This window comes from Hyla sarda, chromosome 5, assembly GCF_029499605.1.
Source record: "Hyla sarda isolate aHylSar1 chromosome 5, aHylSar1.hap1, whole genome shotgun sequence".
NCBI lineage: Eukaryota > Metazoa > Chordata > Amphibia > Anura > Hylidae > Hyla > Hyla sarda.
Window position 1 is genome coordinate 302,779,851 of NC_079193.1, and position 22,741 is coordinate 302,802,591.

Here is a 22,741-nt window from a genome sequence, read left to right on the forward strand (position 1 = left end):
TTTGGTGTCACAAATGTTTGCACAATGAGTGAATTGAAGTAAAAAAGAGCCCCCTTTGCAGTGGTAGCCGATTTATCAAGATAGACCATTTAAAATTGTGCCAAATTTTTGCTCACAATTTTGCACAATCTCACTCCAGCCTAGACCACTGCTTGAAATTTCTCCACAATGTTCAGCCAGTTTTTATAGTTCGGACATTTATGCACCCGGTGATACCACGTGTTTATATTCATTTACACAGTGTTTTTGTTTTTTTTAGTGGAAAAAGGGGGGTGATTCAAACTTTTATTAGGGGAGGTGTTAAATCATCTTTTTTTCTCTTTTTTTTTTTTTTTGCAATGTTATAGCCCCTATAGGGGGCTATAACATGCATTATACAGCTTGCATGATCAATGCTATGCCATAGAATAGCATTGATCAGTGTTATCCCCGCTTGACTGCTCCTGCCTGGACCTCAGGCATGGAGCAGTCATTTGGCAATCGGATGCGGAGGAGGCAGGTAAGAGACACCGTCCTCATGTGTCCTAGCTGATGGGGACACCGGGGTGGTCCCGATCAGCCCAACTGAGCTGCCGCGAAGCTTTCACTTAAGGCGCGGCGATCGCAGCCGGGACTGTGCGGGTATGATGTGAGCTCAGCTTCTGAGCTCGCTACATAACCCTGCTGTGCCGCAGTGCTGTTTATAAATGGCGTTTTGCGGCAAGGGGTTAAATTGTACTTCAGATCTCACAAAAAAAAAAAAAAGAATGAATGTTACTCGGTACCTAATCCTGAACATGTACATCTAATTGTTATGCCTCTATCACCTATATTTATTATAAAAATCCATCTTTTCATTAGCTCACAGTGTTAGAAATCCTCTTAGGGGAAGGGGGCGCATCCCTCCCTTGTGGTGGTGGGAGGTGATTGGTGTGTGGTGGAAGGGGGCGTGTCCCTCCTTGTGGTGGGAGGTAATTGGTGTGTGTGTGGTGGAAGGGGGCGTGTCCCTCCTTGTGGTGGGAGGTAATTGGTGTGTGTGTGGTGGAAGGGGGCGTGTCCCTCCTTGTGGTGGTGGGAGGTGATTGGTGTGTCTGCTCATACAGCCTTGTCCATGAGTCATGGCCCCTCTTGGTGGGATTTTCAGGAGCCGTTTTCTTTGTTAAATATTAAAAGAAAATGTAAACAACCATATTACAAAAGGGCTTTAATTTTCATTTAGTTTTTGTATCTGACAGTGCCCCTTTAATTTACACAGATAAGGATAATTTCCCCCCTATGTCTGTATTATATGCCAAGATACTGGTAAAATGGCATGCTGACCTTCACTGCAATAGGCTCATTCCCATGTATCACTTTACTTGAATCCCATGAACATTAGGCCTCCCTATTTAGATTAATTGCTACATGTACAGTCCATTATTTTACAGCCCATTTATTAAACTGTATGAAGCCCATAGGTGGGCAGCCTATAATTCAAAGCCTACAGCAGGCAAAGAAATGAGCAGTCACCCCGAGTTATTAGGGGGGTGTAAAGCAGTAGGACTCGCTGTAACTATATGGTCATCATATAGGAATAATAGGGGAGATTCCTCAAAACCTGTGTAAATGAGAAGTCGACCAGTTACCCATAGCAACCAATCAGATCGCTACTTTCTCTTTTGAAAAGGCCTCTGAAAAATAGAAGAAGCGATCTGATTGGTTGCTATGGGCAACTGGGCAACTTTTCCTCACCACAGGTCTTGATGAATCTCCACCAATGTGCGTTATCATGGTGACTCCTACCGAATCCTCTAAAGTATACAAAACCATAGAATCTGCTTCTGCACTTATTCATTCAGCAAACTTTTCTCTTTTAGTTATGAAAATTACCAACTAGGTGTCTGGTCTTTAAGATGATTGAATATTTTTTTTCAGGAATGATGGGTGGAAATGGCCCTCGGCCAACTTTACAGTCGACTGAGTGGGGTTCACAGACGGCAAATCCTGTGAGGACGGCATGTCCCACAACTGGCAATACAATGAACAGGCCAATGCAGAGCATGATTCGCAGTCCAACCTCAAGTATGCCAATGAGGCCTGCCAACCAGCCATGTCCTAGACCAATGATGCAGTCCCCTGTAATGAATATGGGTAAGTCAGACCATGCTTTAAAGGGGTGCCAGAAAGTTAAACAGATTTGTAAATTACTTCTATTAAAAAAAATCTTAATCCTTCCAGTACTTATTAGCTGCTGAATACTACAGAAGAAATTATTTTCTTTTTGGAACACAGAGCTGTCTGCTGACATCATGACCACAGTGCTCTCTGGACAGTTCCTAAAATGGACAGAAATGTCAGCAGAGTAGGAGAAAATCCCCATAGCAAAAATATCCTGTTCTGGACAGTTCCTAAAATGGACAGAGATGTCAGCAGAGAGCACTGTGCTCGTGATGTCAGCACACAGCTCTGTGTTCCAAAAAGAAGAGAATCTCCTCTTAGTATTCAGCTGCTAATGAGTACTGGAAGGATTAAAATTTTTAAATAGAAGTAGTTTACAATTCTGTTTAACTTTCTGGCACCAGTTGTTGTTGTTATATTATCAGAAGACTCTGTACAGCAGTGTTTTACAACCAGGGTGCCTCCAGCTGTTGCAAAACTACAACTCCCAGCATTCTCGGGAGTTGCTGGGAGTTGTAGTTTTGCAACAGCTGTAGGCACCCTGGTTGGGAAACAGTGCTGTACAGTGTACTGTACACGTATGCTTTATTGTCTGCATAAGAAGTAATATTGCTCATAGAGAGAATCTACAGTAAGTGTCAGCAAATTGGAATCATTTTAATCAGCCGGCGATTCATTTAGTCTTATAAAAGTCAAGGGTTTTCCAAGTCTGGAATGAGATAGTCCGGAGTCTCATTCTAGACTTTTCTGGAGAATCGATACTCTTGGAAAGTGGATTCAGTAGATTCAGGTTCGTCTTATCTTACAGTAGATTTGCTGAACTCTATTGCCTAATAATGTTGGATTTATTAAGAATGTATGTTTATTAACGTAGTATAAATTCTCTTATAGCTGTAGAGTTGACATTGTAAGTGTCCATTGAACTATACTGTGTAATTGACTTTATTTTTTATTTTTTTCTATTTACCCCTTAAGGAAATTCTGAATTAGACATGAACATGACTGGGCCACCATATACCCAGCAGCAGGCGCCTCCTAACCAAACCGCTCCATGGCCCGATAGTATTTTGCCTATTGAACAAACTTTCAGCAATCAGAACAGGTAAATTTCGTAACCACAGCTCATCCATTGTCCTAAAAAAAAAATTTATAGGAGAGGCTCTTATCAAACTAGTAACCTGAGCTCCATTGTCCTGTTTAGTATGTGGCAGTAAAAACGATGTGGTCTTCATTCGGTATGTAATGGCTTCAGTCTTCTCACTTGTAGGCAGCAGTTCAGCTCTTCAGAAGACATACTTTGTCCCCCACCTTCATCAGAGTCTCCGAATGAAGAGGGGAATCTCCTCGATCAGCTTTATATGGTTTTACGAAACTTTGACGGTTTGGAGGAAATTGACAGAGCGCTTGGAATACCAGAACTAGTCAGTCAGGTATATTCCTGGTTAACAATATACTTTGTAGTATTCATTCATTTGTAAGTCGTAGGATATATACCTTGCAAATTGTAGTAAAACAGATCTTTTTATTATTAGAGTCAGACTGTTGATCCGGAATCATTTGTCAGTCAAGAATCCAGCTTGATCATGGAACAGAAGGCGCCTCTCTACAACCATGCTTACTCTCAAGGGCAGATGGCACAGAATAGCTATGCTCAAATGCCAGATCCAAACTTCCACCCTATGGGGCAGCGACCAACCTATGGAATGCTGCGTATGCAAACCCGGCCAGGATTGAGGCCCACTGGAATGGTACAAAATCCACCAAACCCATTAAGACTCCAGCTACAGCACCGCATCCAGCATGTCAGTAAACTTAATGTTACAAATTTCTCTCTTCTTTAATATAGGGAGGTGGAACTTTAAAGGGGTACTCCGGTGGGAAAGAAAAAAAAAAAAAAAAATATATATATATATATATATATATATATATATATATAAAAATTTTTTTTTTTTAAATCAACTGGTGCCAGAAAGTTAAACAGATTTATAAATTACTTCTCTTAAAAAATCTTTACCCTTCCAGTACTTTTTAGCAGCTGTATTCTACAGAGGAAATTCTTTTCTTTTTTGTCTTGTCCACAGTGCTCTCTGCTGACACCTGCCCGTATCAGGAACTGTCCAGAGCAGGAGACAATCCCCATAGCAAACCTATGCTCCTCTGGACAGTTCCTGACACGGACAGAGGTGTCAGCAGAGAGCACTGTGGACAAGAGAAAAAAGAAATTTAAAAAAGAAAAGAATTTCCTCTGTAGCATACAGCTGCTAAAAAGTACTGGACGGGTAAAGATTTTATAATAGAAGTAATTTTCAAATCTGTTTAACTTTCTGGTATCAGTTAAAGAGTACCCATTTAATGCATAGTTGTATGTAAAAAAGGGGATAATATGAGTGTTGTAGTTTTTTATGGTTGATATAAGGTCCGACAGAGCATGAAGCCTAAAATTGAGGAGGGGGAGGGGGTGGATTTATATGTGTGATATTAGATGTTTATATGTTAAAAAAATTTCATATTGAGCTAAAATTTAAATACATTTGTTAATAAAAAGAAATTGCTATCACAAAATAGAAACAGATTGGAAGAAAAAAAAGTTTCAAATGTCAGAAAGTGCATATAGAAATGTTCTTAAATGGACGTTCAATGATTGACTCCGGATTACCTTTGTTTTATAGAACCGGCAACCAATTATGAATCCTATGAATAATGTCTCCAACATGAATATGTCCATAAGGCAAGGAGTTCCAGCACAGATGAGGGAGCAGGTAAAGCTTAGCTTATGCACATTGTAAGCTCGTGTCCATTGTAAAGCTCTATGCTGCATGTAATGTTTATCGTGATCTGAAAATTTGTGTTACACGATGCATGATTTTGGCTACATAGGGACTGAGTTGTATGAGGCTTCGTTACATGGGGAATAAAGCTGGCCATACACATTAGATCAGTGTTTCCCAACCAGGGTGCCTCCAGCTGTTGAAGAACTACAACTCCCAGCGTACTCGGACAGCCTTCAGCTGTCTGGGCATTCTGGGAGTTGTAGTTTTGCAACAGCTGGAGGCACCCTGGTTGGGAAACACTCCAGTAGATAATTGTCATCTTAATCTGTGATTTCTGCAGCAGCGGATGACCATTTATTGTGTACACAGGCCTATCGAGTGTCTCCCTATGGCAGATGTAGGGGGAAAATAACTAGAGAGTGGTTTGGTTTCAACTACCTAATCTTTTTGTTTTTGGGTTGATAAGCCCCCATCACCAGAGGAGCCTGCCAACTGCCTCCTCCCATTAGAGCAGTGTTTCCCAACCATAGTGCCTCCAGCTGTGACGAAACTACAACTCCCAGCATGCCCGGACCGCCTTTGGCGGTCCGGGCATGCTGGGAGTTGTAGTTTTGCCACAGCTGGAGGCACCATGGTTGGTAAACACTGCATTAGAGTATTCATAGGATGCAGGCGTATGGGAGGATCGCAGTTTTTGTAACCTTGTTCTTTTTTTTCTGTAACTTATTCTTATTGTGGAGCCATACAAGCAGGGCTCAAGTCCTGCAGGAACACATGGGAACTGAGTTCCTGCACTTTTTCCCAGCAGGAACACCTTTGCCATTAGCAGGAGTCCTGCAGAACCAGCCCTAGAATGAAAGTCTTGGATGAGTCCACTCACTTTTTTTTTTCCAGGACATGACCCCTACATACAAGTATCTGTGTGTCCAAATATCCTTGTATAAATGTGTAGACATTGGAAGCAGTACAGAGAATGTTTTTTTTTTTTACATGTTACATAAAATAAAATGTTATGAATTTGGTCAACTCTCTTTGCAGGCACCCATCAATGCACAAATGTTGGCTCAACGGCAAAGGGAGATCTTGAGTCAACACCTTCGGCAAAGACAACTTCAACAGCAGCAGCAACAGCAGCAAGTGCAACACAGGGCCATGATGATGAGAGGTCAAGGACTGTCTATGCCACCAAACATGGTGGCTTCTGCAGCCATGTCAGGATCAATAAGCAGCCCTCGGATACCACAAGCCAATGCACAGCAGTTTCCATTTCCTCCGAACTACGGTACTGGAATTCCATCCCCACCACCTTTCACCAGTCCTTTCTCCCCAGTGCCCCCCAGCCCTGGGTCACAGTCGCTCTCTCACAGCTCTTTGCATGGCTCCCAGATGAATCTGGCTAACCAAGGGATCATGGGGAGTATGGGAGGACAGTATGGGCCTGTCTTGAATCCCCCAATTCAGCACAATGCCTTCCAGTTTGCCAGCTCAGGTACCACCTTCCACTTTTAAGTGCAGGTCTTGCTTAACCTCTTTAGTGTCGCTAGGCCTGCAACCTATTGCAAAGCAGTACATTGCAGTCCATCCCCTTACTTATGATGGGGTTTCTAGTATCAGCAGTCTTCATAGGCTTGACGAGTTCTTGGAAGTGACTGGGTGGCAAACAAAGAAACCAGTCTTTGCGCAACTCATGGCGAGTTATTCACTCTTATATGTGCTAGAATTGATAAAGCTACAAACCTGAATGTTGGTGCCTCCTGGATCCCAGTAAATGAATCTATTTGCATCCTACAACATAACCAACTCTGTTTGGAGTAGGAAATGGATTCACTTTCGGCATTTACAAGAGTGAAAGTAGTCAAAGAAATCTCATTATTCTCTTGATCCCCGCAACTAAAGTATGGTTCCAAATATCCGAGATGTTGACGTATTTAACTGCATGTGATTACTAACATGTCATTAACATCCATGGACCGATCTAATACATCTCCTAGATTTGTTTTAACCTGTGAATACTAGGCCAGTACACCGAATTTGCCAAGCCTATAAACATAAGATAGCTTTGTCATTACTGTGCTCGTCTAAAGCTGCTTACTGCTGCTGTGTTCCTGGTGTTGACCTGTCCTGTGCTTAGATCATGTCTTCATGTTTTTCCATATTACCTCCATGTCTTTTGGCTGGGCCTCTTCTTGTGTGCTTCCCCTTCCACTGTGAATGTTTCATGTATTTATTATGGACCATACTACCAATATATGTCGAAGGTACTGAAGTTAGGACTAGATACTCTGAGTAATGTCGCATTGACCGGACTTTCCCCCAACATTACACATACTAATAATTCTGGAGCATTACTGCTGAGAGGGCTATATACAGCCAAGAACATAATGGGGTTGTATCATTTTATAGTTCTTTTATTGTTGTTGTTTTTTTCTCTTTTAGGATGCGTTCACACTGAGTAATTCAAGAGGAATTTACTCAAGTAATTCCTCATGAATTCTTCTCTCCAAATTAATGCACATCTCCTCTGCCCATTGCCTTTAATGTTATTTCTGCTGTCGTGTTCACACTGCGGAAATTCTGCTAGCAGAATTCCGATGCTGAATTCCTTTCCGCTTGACGAAAGAGCATGTTCATTCTACATGCGGAATCTGCGAGCAAAATCCAATAGAAGTCAATGGTAAAAAAAAATTCTGCCCGACATCGTTTTCAAGCAGAATTCAGAAAAGTATATATTAACTGGCTCTAGAAAGTTAAACAGTTTTGTAAATTACTTCTATTAAAAAATCTTCATCCTTTCAGTACTTATGAGCTTCTGAAGTTGAGTTGTTCTTTTCTAAGTGCTCTCTGATGACACGTTTCTCAGGAAACGCCCAGTTTAGAAGCAGTTTCCCATAGCAAACCTCTTCTACTCTGTGCAGTTCCTGAGACGAGCAGAGATGTCAGCAGAGAGCGCTCAACAACTCAACTTCAGCAACTGATCATTTATGGAAAGGATTAAGATTTCTTAATAGAAGTAATTTACAAATCTGATTAACTTTCTGGAGCCAGTTGATAACAAAAAAAAAAAAAAAAAAAAAGTTTTTCCCTGGAATATCCATTTAAATAGCCTTCTCCTTCATTCCTCTTCATTTCTGCATGGAAATTCCGCTTGAATTCAGCTTGATGTAGAAGGCAAAATTATTCCTCTTGAATTCCTCCGTGTGAACGCACCCTTCTATTCCCCAGAATGCTGGCATTAAAGCAATAAACTTTGACTTACCTACATCCGCTCCTCTAGGCTGCTGGAATCACTATCCCATCCTGCAGTGCGGTCTTCTTTCTGCCTTTGGGGGTCAACACGTAACACTGTCGCTTAGTTAATACCCGGCTGCAGTCATGTCCCGCCTCCTGCCACTAATAGGCTAAACAGCAGCATGATGTATTGGACTCGGGCACCATGAGGAAGGCCAGGCCCGCCCTCAATACATCACACTACTGCTCAGCCGATCACTGGCCAAGGCGGTACATCGCTATGGCTGCATATTAGCTGAGCAGCAGTGTTATGTGTTGTCTCCCAGAATCAGGAAGAACACCGCAACAGTGCAAGTTCAGGTTTATTATTTTCATGCCAGCATTCTGGGGAGTATTTAAAAAAAAAAGTAAATTAAATGAGACAACTCCCCGGCCCTGAGGGAATGCCACCCCACAGTTACAACTCTGCAAAGAGTATAGTCTAGGGATCGACCGAATATCTGTTTGGCCGACATTCACGATTTTGGGTGTTATCGGTATCTGCAATTACCTTGACAATAATGCCCCGCCCCAGGTGGCGGTCTCTGTCCTCGCAAAAGCCGCTGCAGTTCAATGATTTAAAGCGCCTGCTTTAAATCAATGATCTGCAGCTGCTTCTTCGGGGCCAGGGGGGGGGGGGGGGGTTGGATGGAGAAATAGTTGATAACTTATACCGGAATAAGTTATCGGCTATCGACCTGAAAGGCCACTGATTATTGGAATCGGCCCTAAAAAAATCGATATCGGTCGATCCCTAATATAGTTTGCCCGATAGATTGCGATCAGCCATAGGAATGCCCCTACTGTTACTTACCTAAGTGTTGGACATATTCCTATGCACATATCAGTGCAGTATATACTTTTGGTAAAGGTATATACTTGACCCTGTTATCATTTGTATGCTCCGCACCTGTAAATCTCACCAACTTTACAGTGGTCATGAGCACAAGTTAAGATGACTGAAAACATACTTCTATCATTTCGGTTAGAACTCCTTAGGTCAGTGTTTCCCAACCAGTGTGCCTCCAGCTGTTGCAAAACTACAACTCCCAGCATGGCCGGACAGCCTTCGGCTGTCCGGCCATGCTGGGAGTTGTAGTTTTGCAACAGCTGGAGGCACACTGGTTGGGAAACACTGCCTTAGGTATAAGCTTCACCCAGAGTGTAAGATATGACATCAAAGTTACAAGAAAAGGAAAGCAAGTGATCAAAGTTAAGAGAAGCAGCAGGAAATAACTTCATTCATTTTCTATGGCTGTGCATTCAAAGTTCACTTCCAAAAGATCATTTACGCTGTGCTTTGGGTCTCTTATCTCTTTGGCTGGTGTTAGTGGGTGCTGTACCGTGCTTGTCTTTCTGTGTGATGTCTTGCATGCTTGACGTAGTGTGACTTTAGTCTAAACAGATGTATTCTTTAGGAATGAGCCAGCAGTCAGACCCTGGATTCACTGGGGCAACTACTCCTCAGAGCCCAATTATGTCACCCAGAATGGCTCACACCCAAAGTCCCATGATGCAGCAGTCACAAGCCAACCCAGCGTACCAGTCAGCAGACATGAATGGATGGGCACAGACAAATAATGGAGGAAACAGGTATGGTTAGACCTTAAACTTTTATGTAATTTAATTTGATATTTTTGTTTGTTTGTTTTTGTTTCTCCTTAAAAGCACAATGTGCCGTTACAGTTGTTGTTGTTTTTTTATTTTTTTTTTTATTTTTTTTTATTTAAAAGGAGTTTTATTAAAGAAACAAAACACACATAGTAAACAAAAGGTCCAAAAGAGAAGTAGACCTAAACATTAGTCAATTGTCTGGATGGGGTACAAGCTCATAATTTATACAGACATGTGGAAATCATATGAGTAAACTAAATGAAGAGCTAATCATGTAAGGAGGTCAGGGGGCACAGGGACAACAGGTCCAGCCAGGCCTCCAGAGGATTAACAAGGGGGAGACAATGCAACAAAAGATGACCTCAACGGCAAAGAACCCCAACAGTTGTTGTTTTTTGTTATATTAATGGGGTTATCCAGAAAAAAAACTTTTTTTTTTTTTTAACATCAACTGGCTCCAGAAAGTTAAACAGATTTGTAAATTACTTCCATAAAAAATCTTAATCCTTCCAATAATTATCAGCTGCTCAGGTTGAGTTGTTCTTTTCTGTCTGGCAACAGTGCTCTCTGCTGACATCTCTGCCTGTCTCGGGAACTGCACAGAGTAGAAAGTTTGCTGTGGGGATTTTCTTCTACTCTGGACAGTTCCTGAGACAGGTGTCATCAGAGAGCACTTAGACAGAAAAGAACAACTTCAGCAGGTCATAAGTATTGAAAGGATTAAGATTTTTTTAATAGAAGTCATTTACAAATCTGTTTCACTTTCTGGAGCCAGAAAAACGTTTTTTCCTGGATAACCCCTATAATTTGTGTATATGGGGTTTATATGTAAAGATGGAGATTAGAGATGAGCGAACGTACAGTAAATTTGATTCGTCACGAACTTCTCGGCTAGGCAGTTTATGACTTATCCTGGGTAAATTAGTTCAGCTTTCAGGTGCTCCGGTGGGCTGGAAAAGGTGGATACATTCCTAGGAAAGAGTCTCCTAGGACTGTATCCACCTTTTCCAGTCCACCGGAGCACCTGAAAGCTGAACTAATTTATGCAGGAAAAGTCATCAACTGCCGAGCCGAGAAGTTCGTGACGAATCGAATTTACTGTAAGTTCGCTCATCTCTAATGGAGATAGAAGCAGTAGTTATTGCTTTTTTTTTTTTTTTCCTTTTGTCTTTATTACGGTATTTATATATTTTATTCTACCTATTATGCCCCCATACGTTTATAATGACCTTTGGGGACATATTAACATGACAGTATTTGTATTTATTTATTTATCTATATTTTGTTATTGTTTATTACCCCTGTAAATGATACAAGTTAGCTGAGCTGGGTCGGCTAAGACCCTGCAGCCATGGGGCACTTGACGATCACATGGTCATAGAAGCACCACCGCTACCTTCTGAACCGTATACACAGCGTAGATTTGGGGGCTGTGTATACAGCAATCAGGAAGGCAGGGACAACAGTGCACCATTCTTCTGCCTTTATATGAGAACACACCATTTCTGCAGCTGCACAGTTTTCATTTCAGGGGTCCGCAAGCAGTTAAGAAATCCTTAAAGGGATAGTCCGGAAGAAAAATCACTTATCCCCTATGCACAGGATAAGTGTTTGGTCTTGGGGTATGACCGCCAGGATACCTCCCCTCCGTCTATTTTTTGCCGGACTACCCCTTTAATGTAAGGAATCAATCTTAATGTAGACACCAGGAAGTGTTGTATGGGATCCATTAGTGTTTTAGAAGCCTTAAATAGTGTTGTTTTATCTTCCAGTATGTATTCACAACCATCTCCACCACACTTTGGTCAACAATCTGGTGCTGGCATGTATAATACCAATATGAACATCAGCGTTTCGATGGCGACCAATGGAAATGGCATGAATAGCATGAATCAAATGGCTGGACAGATCAATATGACTTCAGTGACCTCTGTGCCTACATCAGGGCTGTCCTCTATGGGTCCAGAGCAGGTAAGCACATTAATCATGTATCATAAGATCCTTGCGCCAATGCTGTACAGATATATGCCTCATCTTTATTTCAATCCAGGTGGTCAAAGCCATAACTTCAAGACTTAGAGGTGTTCCAGGGAAAAAACATGTTTATACCTACTGGCTCCAGAAAGTTAAACAGATTTGTAAATTACTTCTATTAAAAAAATCTTAATCCTTCCAGTAGTTATCAGCTGCTGAAGTTGAGTTGTTTTTTTCTGTCTGACCACAGTGCTCTCTGCTGACACCTCTGTCTGTCTCAGGAACTGTCCAGAGTAGGAGCAAATCCCCATAGAAAACCTCTAATGCTTCAGACAGTTCCTGAGACAGACAGACAGGTGTCAGCAGAGAGCACTGTTGTCAGAAAGAAAAGAACAACTCAACTTCAGTAGCTGATAACTATTGGAAGGATTAAGATTTTTAACAGAAGTAATTTACAAATCTGTTTAACTTTCTGGAGCCAGTTGATATAAAGTTTTTTCCTGGAATAACCCTTTAATAATTATATTTTAGACCTAAGCCTAAATCCTGTTAAAATGGGTTGTGTTTTAGACATACATGTACAGGCCCCACTATGTTTGTGGGGTCTCGGAGCCAAAAGTGTGCTTTTTGATCTAAATCTAAACACATATAAGCTTAGAAAATGGCCTGATCATAATCCCTAGCGGTCAGTTGGGCCTATACATGTATATATTGGCATCCCATTTTGACAGGTTGCCGCCTTATATGTGTGACGTAACAACAAATTATGGTGTGCACCTACCGTAAGCTGTTAGGAGTGTGTCCTGTGACAAAATACTGTCACATCCAGTACAGGATGACTAATATGTAGTTATAAATCTGACTTTTTATGCCGATAATATCTACGCCAATGTTTCTCAACCAGGTTGCCTGCAGCCGTTGCAAAACTACAACTACCAGCATGCCCGGACAGCCAAAGGCTGTCCGGGCATGCTGGGAGTTGTAGTTTTGAACCAGCTGGAGGCACCCTGGTTGGGAAACATTTATCTATGCTATTATACACTAGAAACGATTTGGTAGACATGTAACGTAATTGCGATTTTATATATGGTGCTCTGCATATTATTACTGTTCCCTTTTTGGGTTGGTTTGTAAAGGATGTTCGTATTCTGTAGACTGATTGCTTTTTGCTCCTCTTTCTAGGTTGGTGATCCCACTGTGAGAGGAGGCAGCCTATTTCCAAACCAGCTACCTGGAATGGATATGATTAAACAAGAAGGAGATGCATCAAGGGTAAGAGAGCGGGAAAGGGTCAGAATGTCCCGGAGAAAATGCGAAATAATTACAGATATATATATATATATATATATATATATATATATATATATATATTTATATATATATATATATATATATATATATATATTATAACCTACTTAAAAGATTACACCTCCTACATAAACGATGCAAAAACAATGCATTGTTTGACCCCTTAAGGACTCAGGGTTTTTCCGTTTTTGCACTTTCGTTTTTTCCTCCTTACCTTTTAAAAATCATAACCCTTTCAATTTTCCACCTAAAAATCCATATTATGGCTTATTTTTTGCGTCACCAATTCTACTTTGCAGTGACATTAGTCATTTTACCCAAAAATTCACGGCGAAACTGAAAAAAAAATCATTGTGCGACATAATCGAAGAAAAAACGCTATTTTGTAATTCTTGGGGGCTTCCGTTTCTACGCAGTGCATATTTCGGTAAAAATGACACCTTATCATTATTCTGTAGGTCCATACGATTAAAATGATAACCTACTTATATAGGTTTGATTTTGTCGGACTTCTGGAAAAAATCATAACTACATGCAGGAAAATTTATACGTTTAAAATTGTCATCTTCTGACATCTATAACTTTTTATTTTTCCACGTACAGGGCGGTATGAGGACTCATTTTTTGCGCCGTGATCTGAAGTTTTTATCGGACTTTTTGATCACTTTTTATTCATTTTTTAATGGTATAAAAAGTGACCAAAATACACTTTTTTGAACTTTGGAATTTTTTTGCGCGTACGCCATTGACCGTGCAGTTTAATTAATGATATATTTTCATAGTTCGGACATTTACGCACGCGGCGATACCACATATGTTCATTTTTATTTACACTTTTATTTTTTTTTATGGAAAAGGGGGGTGATTCAAACTTTTATTAGGGAAGGGGTTAAATGACCTTTATTAACACTTTTTTTTAACTTTTTTTTTTGCAGTGTTATAGGGGCCCCCCGCGATCTTCTGTACGGGGCCCTGGCAGTCCATGGGAAGGGGGCGTGTTGACCACAGCATGAAGCGGTGGCTGACACACCCCCTCAATACAACTCTATGGCAGAGCTGGAGCGCTGCCTTCAGCAACTCCGGCTCTGCCATAGGGCTGTATTGAGGGGGTGTGTCAGCTGCCGCTTCGTGTGGTGGTCAACACGCCCCCTTCCCACGGACTGCCGGGGCCCCGTACAGAAGATCGCGGGGGGCCCCAGTGGTCGGACCCCCCACGTTCTGAAACTTATCCCCTATCCTTAGACTACTCCTTTAGATATACAGTGTAAACCTGGCCTTAACATGGCCATAGTCTAAAAATAGTAACAAAACTGAATTGCCCAGATTTATCAATTTGTTGAAGACAAAAGCGGGTCTGATGTGCACGTAACAACCAATCACAGCTCAGCTTTCATATCTTAACAAGCTCAGGTAAAGTTAAAGCTGAGCTGTGATTGGTTGTTATGGATTAATCAGACCCGGTTTTGTCCCAAACAATTTCATAAATCTTGGTAATATATACTTTTCATTAAATCTTCCATTAGGTGCACATTCTTTTAACCCTTCAGTTTATTTAGTTAAATATTTGTCGGCGTGCATAAGTTATAACACACTTTGTATAGGTTATTCGCTTGTACATTTCATTTATGGGACAAGCACTTTGTAAATGACTTTGAGACTGTAATGTTGACTCTTGGCAGTGGCAAATTTGCTTGATTTATGTGTCCTTAGCTTGTTCACATATAACATTAACTACAAAAACTGACCCCTGTCCACCACCCACTCATTTAATTGCATTTAACTTATGGCAGAAATTCCATGAATAATTGAATGTACTACTAGAAAGAATAATGGCCATGAGATGACTTCACAAACCTTAAACTTGCACTACTACCAATTAACCTTAAGTTTAGTGTTGGCCTGTGTAGCATTTTTTTCTCTAGGGCTTAGTACTAAAAGCAATGCACAGTTTACTGGGGTTCAGCATTATAAGCTAATATCATGATGATGTCATACAGTTGCAAACAAAAGTAAGTGAACATTTTGTAATAACCTGGATTTCTTCATTGGTTACTAACTGTTCTCTGAGTAACAGTAATAGGCAAACACAATCCAACTATTAAGTTGCATCATTCATGTCTTTCATCAAGAGCTTTGAGTAAACATCCACAGTGCAGGGAGAAAAAGTGAACAACTGTATAAATGACTTCTTCAAGAGCTCAATGGCAAAAGATAATTCTATTAAAGGGGTACTCCCATGGAAAACTACTTTTTTTTTTTTTATCAACTGGTGCCAGAAAGTTAAACAGATTTGTAAATCACTTCTATTAAAAAATCTCAATCCTTCCAGTACTTTTAGGGGCTGTATTCTGCAGAGGAAATGCTTTTCTTGACATTTCCATCTCGGTATGTGGTAGTACCATAACTCCCGGGCAGCAGGCTCGCTGTCTTGGAGTTATACTTGACTTTGATCTGTCTTTCACTCCCCATATTCAGTCTCTTTCACGTTCTTGTCACCTGCATCTCAAAAACATTTCAAGAATCCGCCCGTTTCTCACTACTGAATAGGCCTTCCTTTCTCCAAACTCTCTCCTCTCCAGTCCATCCTTAATGCCGCAGCCAGACTCATCTTCCTCTCCAGCCGTTACACCGATGCCTCCTCCCTGTGCCAGTCACTACACTGGTTACCAATTCAGTCCAGAATACAGTACAAAGTCCTCAGTCTCACACACAAAGCTCTCCACAATGCTGCACCTCCCTACATCTCTTCTCTCATCTTTGTCTACCATCCTACACGTTCTCTCTGATCTGCTAATGATCTCACACTAACATCTTCTATAATCCGAACTTCTCACTCCCGTCTCCAAGACATCACTCGTGCTGCACCGGTTCTCTGGAATGCTATCCCTCAATCCCTCAGACTCAACAACAACATCCATAGTTTCAAACGTGGCCTGAAAACACATCTCTTCAGACAGGCCTATAACAGTCTCTAATTGGCCCCAACATATCCCCAATATATCTCCACACCTCTTGTTTGAATAGTTATTGTGTAATTTTATGTCTGATACATGTCTTTGTTTGTACCCCATAATTGTAAGCGCTGCGGAATCTGTAGGCGCTATATAAATAAAATAAAATAAATTTTCTTTTTGGATTTCTCTTCTGTCACGACCACAGTACTCTCTGCTGTCCATTTTAGGAACTGTCCAGAGCAGGAGAAAATCCCCATAGCAAACATATGCTGCTCTGGACAGTTCCTAAAATGGACAGAGATGTCAGCAGAGAGCACTGTGGTCATGACAGAAAAGAAATCCAAAAAGAAAAGCATTTCCTCTGCGGTATACAGCCCCTAAAATGTACTGGAAGGATTAAGATTTTTTAATAGAAGTAATTTACAAATCTGTTTAACTTTCTGGCACCAGTTGATTAAAAAAAATTATAGTTTTCCACGGGAGTACCCCTTTAAGGAAATAAGACTGGAAGTGAGGGGGTCCCCGGGTGCTTTACCCTTTAAACAAAGGCGCACAATCTGGTCATTGACAGATCTGATATTTTTAAGAAAGACTGGGCAAGCTTGAAAAGGGCCACAATGTTTTTGGTCAGCAGCAGCAGCAGCTTCCATTGCAATGTCCTTCCTGAACGCCTATCTTATTTGATGTTTATATAATAGTGAACACTTTCCTCTTACTTGCCTATTTTTTCTCTTGGCGTTATCGTAACCGAATGCCTACTACTAGTCAGTGTAACAACAGTCCTGATTTTTATCTATTTGTAGACAATTTGTCTAACTGTATTTGTCTCACAGGTATTTATCTAGCCTGTGTAATATTTTCAGCTTTTACATCTCTATTACACTTACGCTTCTTTTTGAGATAATGTGAAAGTTGTTTCCATTGAGGTTCGAGTCACATTGACTACGATTACCTGGATGTTCTACAATCTTTGCGAAACTGTTCTATGGGCAGATGAGACAAAGGTGGAACGTTATAGGACAAATGCACAACACTATGCTTGTAGGAAAAAGCACCTGTGAAGAATGATGGATAAAACATCTTGGTTTGGGGTGCTTTGCTGCCTCAGGGCCTGGATTTACTGGTGTATTAGAACATTTTGGAGGAGAATTTAGCAGTCTAGGACCTCAAGCTCAAAAGTTGTTGGTCTATATCAGGAACTGAGTTGTATGAGGGTTCGTTACATGGAGAATAAAGCTGGCCATACACATTAGATCAGTGTTTCCCAACCAGGGTGCCTCCGGCTGTCCGGGCATGTTGGGAGTTGTAGTTTTGCAACAGTTGGAGCCACCCTACTTGGGAAACCCTGGTCTATACAGTCTTTCAGTCTCAAGATCTGTGAAGGTTCCTGAGGTCAGAGTTCCACCAATCATTCCACCAAGTTGATAGCAAATGCTAGCAATATTCTAGCAAATATGGTATGTCCACACGTACGCAGATTTGATGCGCAGGATTTTCTGCTGCAGATTTCAATGTAAGCTACAGCTTCTAATCTGCAGTTACAAATCCAGATTTGTAAACAGATTTGTGAATTACTTCTGTTAAAAAAAAATCTTTACTCTTCCAGTACTCTTTAGCGGCTGTATGCTACAGAGGAAATTATTTTCTTCTTTTAAAAAAAAAATATATTTTTTAATGTCTTGTCCACAGTGCTCTCTGCTGACACCTCTGTCCGTGTCAGGAACCGTCCAGAGCAGGAGAGGTTTGTAATGGGGATTTTCTCCTGCTCTGGACAGTTCCTGATACGTGCTTCAGGTGTCAGCAGAGAGCACTGTGGACAAGACAAAAAATAAATTCAAAAAGAAAAGATGTTTTAATAGAAGTAATTTACATATCTGTTTAACTTTCTGGAGTCAGTTGATTTAAAAAATAAATACATTTTGTCCACCAGAGTACCCCTTTAAGGCTTAGGAAAAATAACTGTAGTGCTGATGTTTTAGGTTAAATGCCCCCCTTTTCCCCTGGCATATAATGCTCATGTTTGAGGCCGGCAGGCTTTTCAGGTTTGGCTTTTTTATAGGAATCGTAACTTTTTATTCAGCCTAATGTAAATATTTAATGAGAACATAATTTTTGGTTAAGTAATAGTTTAATTTTCCTAACCCACTGCCCCATGCAGAGATTTTATGAGATGTTAGATCTGATTTATTGTGCTAACCTGTCTCTTAAACAAGCCGAATGAATAATTTAAAATATGTCCCCATTAGTCACTGCTTTATATGGCTTTCTAGTCATTCCTCTCTTCTAAGGCAATTCTGTACCTTTAACATGAAGCTCTATGTAGATTATTCAGTGGTGTGAGCTTTGGTCTTGATATCCAGTTGGTTCGGTCACAGTTATCATTATTGCCATCATAAATGGACCTTCCTTACTCGCTGAACCGAGGGAGAGAAAACATGAAGAAGAGACAGACAAACGAAACATAAAAAAAAAATAAGGAAGAGGGGAGGGTGGCAAATTGTGTGAATTTTTAGGATGCTTAATGGGGGAAAAGACACATAACATTAAACTTCTCACATCTTACGCCACCTAGAGAGTATAGTACACTTGCCCAATTTTTCGAAACTATCTGTGCACACTAAGCCACACCACATCAAAACACAAACATGATGAAGTGAGCGCAAACTACAAAAAATAGCGCAAATAAGGGGCACGGCCTTCCGATCTGCAAATCACTCAAAAACACCAAAAAATTGTGGAAAAACTATTATAAATTCGATAACCACAAAAGAGAGAGGAATCCGGCCCTGACACTTAATGAAACAGTGGTGATTTTGTGAAATAGCAATAGGTGTTCCAACGGTCTGGGTTTCTACAGGCGGTGCTAAACGCTATAGAAGTAAGCATGGAAAATGTAATCACAGAAAGATAAGCGTAGCCACTCACCCTTTAATAGAAAGTTGTCAGCTGCAGATGTGTCACTCCGGTGGCATCCGATGACCAAATGGAGGTAGGAGCGGGGAGGCAGAAGATGTTACGGGATAATCAGGCGTCGGGCCACAGCCGTATCGCACCTCAGGCCCCTGCGACGCATTGGCCTATCGAAGCACCAAACGGTGTGATACGGCTTTGGCCCGACTCCTGATTCCCCCCGTAACATCTTCTGCCTCCCCACTCCTACCTCCATTTTGTCATCCGATGTTATGGGGGAATCAGGCGTCAGGCCACAGCCGTATGGCACCGTCTGGTGCTTCGTCAGGCCCCTGCGACGCAGGGGTCTGACGAAGCACCAAACGGTGCCATACGGCTGTGGCCCGACACCTGATTTTCCCGTAACATCTTCTGCCTCCCCGCTCCTACCTCCATTTCGTCATCCGACGTTACGGGGGAATCAGGCGTCAGGCCACAGCCGTATTGCACCATTTGGTGCTTCGTCAGGCCCCTGCGACGCAGGGGCCTGACGAAGCACCAAATGGTGCGATACGGCTGATGCCCGACGCCTGATTCTCCCATAACATCTTCTGCCTCCCCGCTCCTACCTCCATTTGGTCATCGGATGCCACCGGAGTGACACATCTGCAGCTGACAACTTTCTACTAAAGGTTGAGTCGCTACTCTTATCTTTCTGTGATTACACTATTATAAATTCCCCTATTGTGTGTTAACCCTTGGACAGTTCTTCCCATCTTGCTATTAGTAGTGGTGCATGTACAGTTTCAATATCTGTCAGCCGAATGTTTTTTAAGACCCCAGCTATCTCTGGCAATCTTTTTATACATGGGAATATTTGGTACAGCCAAACGTTTGTGTGTCCTCTATGGAGAGTGGAACGATAAGCCACAGCCAGGCAGCTCTGGTGAGGGGCATTTCTCTCCCAAACCTATCGGGTCAGACACCTAAAATCCAACATGGCCAACTCTACTGTCCCCCAACATCATCTGTCAGAGGAGACGCGGGAGGCCTCAAAACACTTCAGACAATCATCCGAAGTTCAGCAGGTTTGACTGTCTTGTGCGTAATGTGTGTGGGCTTCCTTAACTCATAACTGGAAGGTGAAAACCCATTAAAGTTAAGAAAACTACAAAGCATAAGGGCCAAAATTGCTTATTAGGTTTGGATTAAGATATGTTTCACTAATTGTCATTTTTCTCTTCTTTTGTTCTAGAAATACTGCTGACCCTGAAGATGCCAGGGATGTGTTGTCTTTCTTCTGACCAGCTGGAACCTTTCTCTGGTTTGGAAGAGTCCCGTCACCTTGGTAGTGTTCTTATAGACTGGTGTGATGCCAGCTTGCAGGCCCTTGTAGAGGTGACCTGACCTGCCTCCAGTTACAAAGCTGAAGTTGTGTTTTCCGTGATGCAGCCTCTTCACCAGGCAGTGTGGAGCTAGAATACAGACATGTGGCCGTCTGTTCACTGCATTCACCTTAGTGCGACTTAGATACCTGCTGTGGAGTCATTATGGACAGGCAAATTTCATTGGACTTTTGGAAATGAATGTATTTAATTGTATGTATTTAAGAAAAACTATGCTTTTTTTTTTTTCTTTTTTGCTTTTTATTTCCTCTTCTGAAGTTTTTGACACTGGTTTCTAACCTTATATTTCTTGGGCTTTTAGCCCATTAGATACTTTTGCTACCACATGAAGGCTTTCCCCCCCTTTTTCCTTCTCATTTTGGAATTGTATGTTTTTTTTTTTTTTTTTTATTTGTGGGTGGGAAGTTCTAATAAATTTCTGGGTGAAAGCCAGGTTATTTCTAAACTGCACCACAGCAAAGCATGGCTCAATGAAATTAAAGGCACTGTGGATTAGTATTGTGCACCTACACAGACTGGGTATTTCATAGTAGATAATGGTTGAAGTAGGCAGGTTTTATTTGACTACTCTTTTAGGTGTCTCCTTTTTTTTTTTTTCTGAGGCTAGTCAATTGTAGCAGGGAGTGTACAATGATCTCTAACAGAAATATATATTCTATAAATTGTAGAGCAGCCTTCTGCTGTTTCTAACGGCGCTTTGCTGTGCATTATAATTATAGCTGAATGTGAATTTTTTTTATTTTTATTTTTTATTGAAAATGATAGGGTGCAAATACTTTCATACCTGTTTGCAAACCCTCCTTATTATGGGTCTTTAAAGAACAAGCATGTCACGGCTGCTTTCAGTGATGCCACTTCTACACGCTGTAGGCCAAGAAGGGGTAAATATGTGGATAGCCTCTATATCAATTTAACTCCCCCCATCTTTACTGAAATATTAACTTGGCAAAAAAAATCTATAAGAAACCATATTTTTTCAAACTCTTTAGGTTTAATTTTCCTATGACAGGGTGGATTTTTTAATGGTACATAACCGAGCAATAATTTAATTTTAAAGGAGGTTTTTATTTGTAAACATTTTGTTTTGTAAAAAAAAAAAAAAAGAAAAGAAAAAAAATGTGTTGTCAATTAAAAAAATAAAATAAAAAGGTACTTCAGTATTAAATAGGTAATTTCTGAACCTTGGCCGCTGCGTGGCTTTCATAGTCACAACGCTTTTGATAGAACTAGTTTGTAGGCATAACCCTTTCTAAATTCAGTGTCTTGCTTCACATTCTGTATGATCTGAGGTGCACTAGTCTAGAGCGCAACAAGACCTTTTTGTAAAATTTTTTAACTCTAGAAAGGAAAACCGTGAGATCACCCTGTAATTCAGTTTGCACACCATTGATGAGAACCCCATCAGGCTCTTGCACAGTGTGGCATTGATATTTGGATTGGTTCAAATAGACAATGAGATAGTGGCGAAAACTGCTGGAAAGTTTGTAACATTTGCATTCATTCTCTAAGATGTTCTTAAAAACTCAATTGGGATTCTTACCAAGTAAATAATTTTTACCATGTCTCCTGATTCAACCCAATGTAACAAGAAATGGTGCTGATAGTTCATCGGAATCATTGTCAATGCTGATAAAAATCATTGCTGCTGGGTTTTGCCCTTAAGTGGTTTCTCAAGGACTAATAAAGTTTATTGAAGTGGGCACGGTAACATCTCGAGAATCTTTGGCTGTTTACATGGAGTGCCTCCACAGACCAAGAAATCCATAGCATTTTTCAACCAGGTAAAATATAACAGACCATTTGGTCTTTAGTCATGCGCCTTACAATAAACAGGTATGTCTCTGAGAACCCTTTTAAGAACTAAAGGTCACTAAGCTTGTTTGATGTTGCCTATCTGTAAAAATCCTGTTAAATATTTTAAAAGGACCTGTGGTCACTTCTAAAAACACCATGTAGTGGTATATATAGATAGATTCCTTGGGGGGGCTAATCACATACCTTTTTGCGGTTTATTGATAATCCCCCTCATTTCAGAGTTGTGGAGTATAATTACGATACTCAGTAGGTATGGGTGGGCTTGTCAGGGACGGGGGCGTGAATAATTTACATCCATGCTGTACGCGCTCCTGACTCTTTTCTGATATAGTCAGCAGCATCTGTCGAGACTAGAGATGAGCGAACGTACAGTAAATTTGATTCGTCACAAACTTCTCGGCTCGGCAGTTGATGACTTTTCCTGCATAAATTAGTTCAGCCTTCAGGTGCTCCCATGGGCTGGAAAAGGTGGATACAGTCCTAGGAAAGAGTCTCCTAGGACTGTATCCACCTTTTCCAGCCCACCGGAGCACCTGAAAGCTGAACTAATTTATGCAGGAAAAGTCATCAACTGCCGAGCCGAGAAGTTTGTGACGAATCGAATTTA

The 22,741-nt window shown here is 41.0% G+C and overlaps 1 protein-coding gene across 10 annotated transcripts in view; it reads left to right on the top strand.

The window, feature by feature from the left end:
* NCOA2 (nuclear receptor coactivator 2) overlaps nt 1–22,491 on the top strand; it is a 255,534-nt gene extending 233,043 nt beyond the window's left edge. For 9 of the 10 annotated variants that reach the window (XM_056522108.1, XM_056522104.1, XM_056522105.1 and 6 more), the window contains 10 exons: nt 1,894–2,109; nt 3,112–3,238; nt 3,404–3,566; nt 3,669–3,938; nt 4,806–4,895; nt 5,946–6,396; nt 9,593–9,767; nt 11,561–11,759; nt 12,945–13,034; nt 20,169–22,491. In XM_056522108.1, coding sequence (XP_056378083.1) covers nt 1,894–2,109; nt 3,112–3,238; nt 3,404–3,566; nt 3,669–3,938; nt 4,806–4,895; nt 5,946–6,396; nt 9,593–9,767; nt 11,561–11,759; nt 12,945–13,034; nt 20,169–20,180 — 1,793 coding nt within the window. In that variant the 3' untranslated portion in view covers nt 20,181–22,491. The remainder of the gene's footprint in view (nt 1–1,893; nt 2,110–3,111; nt 3,239–3,403; nt 3,567–3,668; nt 3,939–4,805; nt 4,896–5,945; nt 6,397–9,592; nt 9,768–11,560; nt 11,760–12,944; nt 13,035–20,168) is intronic. The other variant, XM_056522111.1, reaches the window with a different exon arrangement.
* Nucleotides 22,492–22,741: the final 250 nt, after the last annotated feature.